The 9,744-nt window shown below is 41.4% G+C and overlaps 1 protein-coding gene across 1 annotated transcript; it reads right to left on the bottom strand.

Moving 5' to 3' along the window:
* Positions 1-490: 490 nt before the first annotated feature.
* Positions 491-9,003, bottom strand: LOC113989046 (von Willebrand factor D and EGF domain-containing protein-like). Its single transcript, XM_027723245.2, has 5 exons — positions 8,743-9,003; positions 5,892-5,987; positions 2,880-2,984; positions 2,370-2,465; positions 491-919 (listed from the first exon to the last, which is right to left on the bottom strand). Exons 1-5 carry the CDS (start codon positions 8,951-8,953, stop codon positions 810-812), a joined length of 618 nt encoding a protein of 205 aa, XP_027579046.1. The 5' UTR covers positions 8,954-9,003; the 3' UTR covers positions 491-809.
* Between the last annotated feature and the right edge of the window lie 741 nt (positions 9,004-9,744).

The raw sequence follows: 9,744 nt of genomic DNA on the forward strand, positions 1-9,744 counted from the left end.
CTGGGATAAGGAGAAGAAATAATTGGAAGTTGAGAGATGATCAGATAATATGACTGTAGAAGTAGTCAAGATAAGGACTCTTTTAGAGTATGGATTAAGTATGGATTAAGCTTTTAGAAAGTAACAGCAGAATTGTCTGAATGAGTACTGTGTTTCTTTGGTTTTGGTTGTGGGTTTTTTTTAAACACTGCTTAACTGATCAAGATCCAGATCTGATTGGGGGGAGGGGCAAGCAGACATAAAGTGATAACCAGGATTTAAATAAGATGCTTTGCAGATTGGTAATGTTCCAAAAAGATGCAAACTGCAAATTTCCTCTTGCAACTCATTGAAGTGAAATTATCACTGAACTAACAATCACTTCTGATGATCTGAATTGAGGGCTTTTTGTTTCATATGCTTTTTAAAACACACATAATTAATAGAACACAATAATTCTAGTCAAAGGGAGAAAAATCAAAAAGAAGAGCATAGATCTATTCTGAAGTACTCGATTTGAAGAACAAATTTTATTTCAAGGTCAGCTGTATCAACCAAGACATAACACTTCTGCTTACTAAGAAAAAATGGGAACAGAAGAAAACGTGCCATACACTACACACAGTTGAATACTTAAAACAACTTTGTTACAATCAGTGACACTTTCATATAGAAAAGCATTTACTTAATATAGTGAGGACAAAAAGCTATTTGAAATCAGTTAGTTACCATGTTTATTTTAAGGTCCCCCACTTCTGCAGACTTCATCTCTGGATGGTTATGTAAAAAAAAAAAAAAAAATAAAGCAGCTTATCTTTGCTGAAGTTGCTTCATTCCTTCCTTTTCTTTGTGCACTGCAGACCAGAGTACGGCAGTCGACATCTGCACACGTTTGGAGCTATGCACTTCCCTCCGTGTTGACAGGGTAGTTTACATACAGCTGAAATGAGACACCAGATACACAATATGTCTTCAGCACAATACAGGATCATTTTTCTTCTCACTGTGGTAGCAGAATTGTTCCCTGGTGACTGCATTGGGACAGTATAAATAACAGCATAATGGAAGAACTGAAAAGCAATGCCTCTCAATTTATGGCATCGTGGCCTTCACTGGAATACAGGCACAGTATGTCTAGTCTTATTCATGCTCCATTTCCCTTTTAAAATACTATAATTTCTGTTCTTTAAGGCATGGGCTGTTTTCGAGATGGATGCTTCCATCAAAGTGAGAGAACAATAAAAATTCTTGCTGAAACTTATTTAAGTGAGTTCTTGGATCCACATGCATGAGAAAAGAGTCACCACTTTCTGTTCCCCCACAGGAAGGGCAGAGGAGTGCTGAGCTTCAGCTGTCCCCTAGCTACACATCAGTTCAGTTAACAAGCCAGGAGCTGCAATTTGCTTATAAGCATCTGCACCAACAGAAGTCAAACTTAATGCAGACCTAGTTAGTTCAACAAAGTGATTTTGACATTAAGAACCTGACCACTTCTACCACTATTGCAGTTGCAGGGAATGGAGCTAAGCATTTTACAAGTTCTTTGCATCTCCCACAGTTGGCTTTTATTGTCACCCTCTATCTCAAGACACTGACAAATACAAATAAGGATTTGCATGGTCAAATGGGAACATCAAAGTATTATTTGTTAATGTTTGCTTGAACATATATATTGCAGAAGAAGTAACACCAGATTCCTACAGCCACACAAAAACTTCAAATGCAGAGGACTTAATTCAGAGACCTTGCACCCACAATATCCAGTTTAAAAGCAATGTTTACATGAGCTTTAAACATCAGGGCAATGCTGCTACAAGCATACAAGCCCCATGAAGAGTAGATTAAAGACTTTATAATCATCTGCTTTTGTGAATCAAAATTTGTAAAAATGCCAGTGTTTGTTCAGCAAGAGTGTCAGTACTAATACTGACTACAGAATTCTAAGAGCACCTGGAATTGATTCTGCCAACTTATCCTCAAAGTCAGAATCAAGTTTCAGTTTTGTACGTCCATAGAATTTAATGAATTTTCTAACCCACACCAGTAGCAATAGTATTTCTGTAATGGTTATTTTCAGTTCTTTATTCTAGGGTCTCAGTACATAAAAAATATTTCAGAAATACGGACAAGACATATCAAGTAATTAATTTGGTGGCAACCAAAATCTGAACCTCTGTCAAAGTGGAAAATTTCTGTGTTTTTGAACAGATTAAAAAGCCATCTACTCCTTATGCATACTTGTAAAAGCCCCAGTATGCAGAAGCAGCTCTCAGTTACTATTCTAAGATACTTCCCTAGAAGCTTTGTTAGGCACTGAGGATTTGAACACTATATTGGTAAATCAAACAAGCAGAGGAAAGGATAAATGAAAAATGTCAGAAGTCATTTACCTAAGTGACATGCTCCACCGACCCATCCAGCTGGACAGCTACAAATCCCAGGAGCCACACAAGCTCCATTATTCCGACAACCTTGAGGACAAATTGCTAGAAGAAAAAGAATGGATAAGTCAGCAGGATTTACAAAACTGATATAAAAGAATTCTGACAGAATGAAAGATTCAGGATGATACAAATCAAAATAGCAAAACGCATTTTATTCCAGGCCAGATACTCAGCTGGTATAGCTCCAAAAGCACTTCCAGGACCATGAAAATGGAAAAAAAAATACTTATGTATTGTGTTAAGATTTTTGGTTTAAATCTTAACAGATGTACACTTAATGCAAAATAATTTCACACGATTTTATCTGAGTATGTACCAATAATGTAGGTCACTCATTTCTGTAGTAATGCAATGACATTTCCAAAGTTATTAGTCTCCTAATACTTTTAAAATGTTTTTGTTACTGCAGTTTTATTTTTAATCAATATAAATATTTTCATGAACATAGATACCCACCTTCTTGGCATCTTGATCCTGTCCAGCCAGAAGCACAAAGGCACTTCACAACTCCATTGACAGAGACGCATTCCCCACCATTTTGACAGCCTCCTTCACAGCTTACTGCAGAAGACAGCATACACCGTGCATTTCAGAAGCAGAACAGGACTTCATTATCTTTAAACAGGTGGTCTAGCATCAACTACTTGTTTTATCACATCTGCAATGACTTTTCAGAGCAAGGCACAGTTCTCTAAGGAATGAGTGAGGATGACAGAACCACAACTGCAAATGCCACCTCAAAAAGCAGTTAAAATTAGGCATGTGCTTAAAAGCTTATTGAGCAGTTAGCCTGAGAGTATTATTGCTATGGCACAGCTCCTCCCCTCCCCAGCTGTGAGCCAACTGCTCACCAGCTACACCACTGTTCATCAACTACACCACAGGAACTACTAACATGCACATTCATATCAAACTTGCCAAATCACAGCTGGTACACCAATAACCTGTGGTCAAGGATGTACGTATTTCCTTACCTGACAGGACCTACATATAACAAGAGGAAGAAGAGAAATGGATATTACTTTGACAAATGAACCTAAGCAGTGCCTTCCTAAATGCCAAATATCTAAGCCAGCCTCCTCATTTCAGAACTGTTCCACACATCAAAGCCCTGCAGGCCTCATTAATGAAGCATTATTTATGCCAGACATATGATTGGTATCAACTGTGGCGAGCAACATCTTTGAAAAGTGGCACAATCATTCTTCTGTACAATCAAATGCTTCCTTTCACAAGCATGAATGTAAATTATACACCACCTTCACTGCATTGAAGAGGAACAACTATCCTTCGTTATAAAAATGGACAGTTGGGATGTCTGCTTAGGATAATTTGTAGGAAAAAAAAAGGCCAAATCTCTGTTCAACCACAAGTTTTGAGCTAACAGATTTTTGGCACAAATACTAAACATGCAAGGACAAACAAGTCAACTCCAGAATAGCTGGAAAAGCTCTTCAAAGCTTGTTTGCATATTTCTTTGTCACATTATATAAGTTAATGTATTTAATATTGATGGTCTTTGATTTTGGTAACTGGGAGAAGTGCCTCAAGATTGGATGAATGCAAATATCACTCCGATCTTCTAGAAGGGCAAGGAGGAACTGCCTGGTCCTTGGCAGCTGGTTTGAGCAGGGAGGTTGGAAATTATGACCTCCAGAGGTCCCTTCCAACATCACCCATTCTATGATTCTGTGTGATTCTGTAATAGTACACTGCCCCACACACAAGTTTGTACATGGTGAACACAAGCCTTACCTTTGCCTTACAGGGATAACCTGATAACAGAATCACAGAATATTCTAAGTTGGAAGGGACCCACAAAGATCATTGAGTCCAACTCTTAAGTGAATGGCCTCTACAGAGATCGAACCTGCGACCTTGGCATTATTGGCAAATACAAGAAGGACTTTTACTCAGATACTAATCCAAGTCTAAGCTGCAGTATTAACATAAACTGAATCCTCACTCTGTTTTTTTCTATTTAAGTAGTATCACTCACCTTGTTTCTGATTTAGACTCTTGTAAGAATATCAAGTTCCCCTTTCTTGAGGGGTCCCTGTCAAGATTCCACAAAGCTACACTTTCAGTTGGCTTTTAAGACACTTAAGAAAGTTAAAAATTCTTTTGCTCGAAAATTAAGATGACCATGCTCCAGTTTGCCTCATTGCTGTCAACACTGTTATGTCCACTCAAACTGAATAGTTCTTTCCCAATGCATTATGTAACAGTAACTGTGTTATACAGATTTTCATCAGAAGATACCTTCTTATCTTTAACAATTTTGATATTAAATTATTATCACTGGCAGCTGAATTCTTATTCAGTTTAGTTAACATCCCAGAGCTATAGTTTAAGCTTCTGCAGACTTAGACAGATGTTACCATGTTAGATACTCAGTTCACACTTTCTTCATAAAATATCAAATACAGCTATATGAAAAAAAATAAACAAACAAAAAACCTCACCAAGCCAAAACAACCCATCCACAACAAGGCTCCAGAAAGCTGCAGAAGCTAGTTGAGTTCCTTCCCCAAGTACCCAGTTTACATTCCAAGCAAACTCTTGGTAGCTATTACGCATTGGAAGGACGTAAAGAAAATGCCCCCAAAATAAACATCAAGCATAAACAGAGAACCCTGTGAGGTGTTGCTAGCTGTTATGACCATAGTGAGACAGAATGTTTATTAAGTTCTCAGCACACTAATGACTGCCCAACTAATTTACCAGTGTCCTTTCAAAAAAAACTTCTAAAAATTTCTAGGTGCCACATTGAGGCTTTTCTTCTGAAAGGAAAGCAACACTTCCTTTTTCCTTCCCTTTCTGGAGATATCTTGCCTACTGCATCATTTTTCCCTTAAACTATTTCAAGTTTGCTTCCCCTTTTCTCCCAGAACTCGAGTTATCAGTAGTCCGATCAGTTCATAACAACATAACAATGTTTTCTTGGATTGCCTCTTCCAAACCACACATATATTAAATAGGCTTCACAAAAAATTGGTCTTTGCTACTCCTCATCTCTGTCATCTCCTACTACCTCTCAACAATACATTGCCACACATATCTTTAGTGACTTGCCATCAATATTACAACCTTGCAGATACTACACAAAAGTTTCAACCACTTAATGCAGAAATATGTATCTATGCAAGCCATTTCATTAAATTATTTAGAAAGAATCTGTTACGAAGTTAAATAGAATATTTATGTAACACATAAACATTGTATTTTCTAAGCGAAAAAAATTGCTCAGATTCTTACAACACATTTCAGTAGATGTACTCCACCCCATCCTCCTGCAAGCATGCAGATCCTCTAGGCCATGCATGTCTTGACAGTAAGGTCATAGGTTTACAGAATTAAGGTCATTATTTCAAAGTGTATTAGATCCAGGACTTGAGGAGTCCCAAATTAATTTAGTCTGTTTTCAGACTCCTTGTCTTTCAAAGCTACGACTTTTCTGGGTCTTACCTTTATGACAGTATCTACCTCCATATCCAGGTGGACATCTGCATTTTCCAGGTCGGAGGCACTCCCCACCATTTTTGCATTTTGGATAACATGTAGCTGTAAGACAGACAGTAAAGACAGCTTGGATAAATATATGTGAAGATTACTAAAGTTATTACTTAAATACATAAGAAATTTGCACATTAGTATACTTGCAGTTGTCTTCGTATTTCCTAAGATATATTTGTCATGTCATCTTACATTGCCGATCAGGTGAAATAACTTCCCTGGACAGAGAGCACTCCACTCTATGAAGCTTTTAAACACTCAAAACTAAGGAATCTTTTGGACCCTAGACAGAACAGGCAGAAGAAAGAGCCATATTAAAGAGGAATGAAGGAGCACAGTTGGACTGCCAAAAAAGCTTTTGATAACTGAAGTCAAGAAATAACAAGTGAGAAAATAGGTGATAAGAAGAAATGATTTTATAAAAAAATGCTGCAACTTCAGTGGCATCTTCTGATTCTTAAGATGAAATATTCAACTTTTTTCTCCTTACTGGATTCCTACATACCTGAGTTGCTTGTGTATCTCTCCAGAAAAACTACATGCTCAGTTCCTTACACCTCTTCTCTAAAAAGTCTCCAGAAGTGTCAGCATTTCTTTCTCCCCCATCTTTTTTTTTTTTTTCCCTCAGCTGGCCTCTCAGAGACCTTTATGAAATGTACAGTGTTTAGTTTAGAAATCATCTGAGATATACGTAACTTTTCTCATAATTGTAATTATCTGCTGTGAGAAAAGCATCTATGGTCATCACAGATCCTGCAACTTTTTCACTGCTGACAGCTTGGACAGACTGGATAAGGCGCAAATAAACATTCTGATTTTGCAAAATTCTGGATAAGTCCAGTCAGATTGCAAATCAATTACCTATCACATAGACCTCCTTGCTACTCATAATCATTCCTGAATCAGCCCTGGTGTCTGAGAAAACATTTTTTATTCACACACAGATTTTAGAAACCCATGTGTTTCTGAGAGTCTCATCTGAGTTAACTGCAGTTCTCTACATTCACATTGCTTTATCCTTTGACTGGATGGGTGAAAAGTCTGAAAGAGAGGGAAGAAAAGGCAAAAGATGAGCAGTGAGTAACACTACACTGATTTTGTTCTCATATAGCACTCTGAAGCAACCCAAGTGAAGAACACAGGATTTTTCACAGTAGTACCTGCAGAATGAGTATTTGCAGGCAAATAAAGGACAGAGACATATGAAAGAACCAGCCATTGCTCAGTTCTCCTTAATTGTTTTACCAGATGCTCTCAGTTCATTGGAAATGCCATACGAGAGCTCTCAATTTAAGAAAAATTCTATTTCTGTGTCATTTCACAGTTTTCAGTTCAGTTTTCTTGACAGAAGAGGGGATGAAGCTTCATTTATCCTTTTTTTTTTCTACATTGATGACTTTATGAGAACAAGGATTCAGTGATTCCCTTAACAATTCCAGACTGTTCACCTGTCTAGTTCAAAAATGGATCTCCATCTCCAACAATCTTTCACTTCTCCCCAAAACCCAAAAACGTCTGGGATCCAACGGCTGTTTGGAACAGTTCATACAGCATAGTTTTTAATCTCCACTACACAACACATTGGTTACACATCATTTGTCACTACCTGCTAGCCACAGTCTCCAAATGAAACAATACTCTATGAATGATTACAGAACTGAATGAAATTTTCAGCATCTCATCTCAGAGTTAAAAAAAAAATCACATTTTAAATTGAAAATTAGAACAAATATTGTACAAATTATATCATGTCGTCACATATGGACAGCATGTGAAGCAAAGGAACTCCTGACATAGAGTGATTTTTTAGCAATTAATACCCACAAGCTCTGCAGTTAAACTTTAAAAGAAAGTATTTATAAATCAGACATGTTACATTAAACAGGGTTTAAACTAAAACTCTTCTTCATGATGTTCGTTTTTGCGTATTGGGTGACATTTTCAAAAATACTTTGTCTCCCCTTGGAAACCAACAGGCACAGACTTCAGTTCACCTTAGCTTTACACCTCCTACCATGGAAATGGGATGTACAAGTGATTCTGTGGGTCGGGTAACATCTAGGAAGTAAAGTCCAGTACTTTTAAAACCACAACATATTCTAAATAAAAAGAAATCCAGAACATAACCTACTTTCTACTCATTTTGTTGATCTTTTTGTTAGCACTATCCTGACTAATCGCACTTAGAAATACCAGTTTAATGTTGCTGAAGCTTAGTAAGACGTCAGGCCTCTAAAAGCATTCAAGAACCGTCTGGATGCAATCCTGTGCCACGTGCTCTAGGATGCCCCTGCTTCAGTAGGGAGGCTGGATCAGAGGGCCCACCGTGATTCTGTGATTCCTTAAATACTTCCAGGGAAGTATTTAAGCATGCACAGCTAAAGCAACAGAAGGAAGCCAGCAGAAGCCTGTCCAGTAAGTGGATCTTTACCCATCGTTCAGGTGGTAAAACATGATCTACTGACCCACGGCGGGGTCTACTCACCCAGGTGAGCGCATCACGGCCGGCTCTTGGCTGTGCTCTATCAGTCTGCTATCACTGCCTCACCCACCAAAAACTCTGTGTCTTTACCCTCTTCTTCCACCGCGCCTCATTTACGCCCTCCCCGTCACCCAACCACCCACCTCTCACACCAGATCCAAACCCGCGCTCCTCAGTCCTTCCCGTAGGGATTACTCGCAGGAAGGCTCTCACGACAGAGAGCGAACACAGGTACCTGTGCCCAGCCCTGCTGGCACTCAGACGCGTCCCCAGGGACCCCAGCGCGTCCCACCCCCGCCGTGCCGCCCCGGGCACCGGTACCGTGCTGGCAGCGCTCGCCCTCGTAGCCCTTGGAGCAGAGGCAGGTGCCGTTGCCGAGGCAGAGCCCGCCGTGCCGGCAGCGGGGGCTGCAGGCGGCCGGGCCGGGCCCTGAGGGCAGGGCGGTCCCGCGGCACAGCGGGCACAGGGCGCACAGCGCCAGCCAGAGCAGCGGGCGGGGCAGCCCCGTCCCGCCGCCGTCTCGCCGCGACATGGCCCGGGCGGGCGGCCGCCAGCTCGGGCAGTTCGTCCCGCTCCGCTCCCTGCCCCTCGACCGCCAACTCTCCGCTCGCTCCCCTCTCAGCCCCGCTCCCTCACGCTCCCCTCGCTTTTACCCTCTCCGTTCCTTCCCACTCCTCCTCCCCAGCGCCGGCCTCCCCCCGCCCCGCCGCCCCCCGCGCCGTGTCAGGGCGGGAGGGAGCCCCCCGGGTGTCCGTGACCCCAGCGGGGCACCGTGCGGACAGGGCCGGGAGTGCACGCAGGAAACCGGCCCTGGAGAAGAGGAAGCTCAGGGAGGACTTTAACGCTCTCTACAACCTGGTTGTATGCAGGTGGGGAGTGGACTCTTCTCCCAGGCAACCTGCGACAGGACGAGAGGACACAGTCTTGAGCTGCGCCATGGGAGGTTTAGGTTGGGCATTAGGAAGCATTTCTTCACAAAAGGGATGATTAGACGTTGGAATGGGCTGGCAGGGAAGTGGTGGAGGTGTTTAAGGAAAGACTGGATGTGGCACTTAGTGCCATGATCTAGTTGACATGGTGGTGTTCAATCATAGGTTGAACTCAGTAATCTCAGAGGTCTTTTCCAACCTAACTGATTCTGTCTGCAGATGCAGAGGCCTCTGCCAGCAGAGGACCAGCCACCAGGTAGTCACACCATGCGTCAGGCAAGAAGCCCACTTTAGCACCTGGCCTGGTGGCACACCCACCAGTTGCTGGCCCTGCTACCCAGTTCTGGGACAGCACAGCTCTGACCTCCGACCCCCTTTGAGGCCTTACAGGCTC

The sequence above is a fragment of the Pipra filicauda genome, unplaced genomic scaffold (assembly GCF_003945595.2).
Source record: "Pipra filicauda isolate LSUMZ 115617 unplaced genomic scaffold, ASM394559v2 scaffold66_size7647185_pilon, whole genome shotgun sequence".
Taxonomy (NCBI): domain Eukaryota; kingdom Metazoa; phylum Chordata; class Aves; order Passeriformes; family Pipridae; genus Pipra; species Pipra filicauda.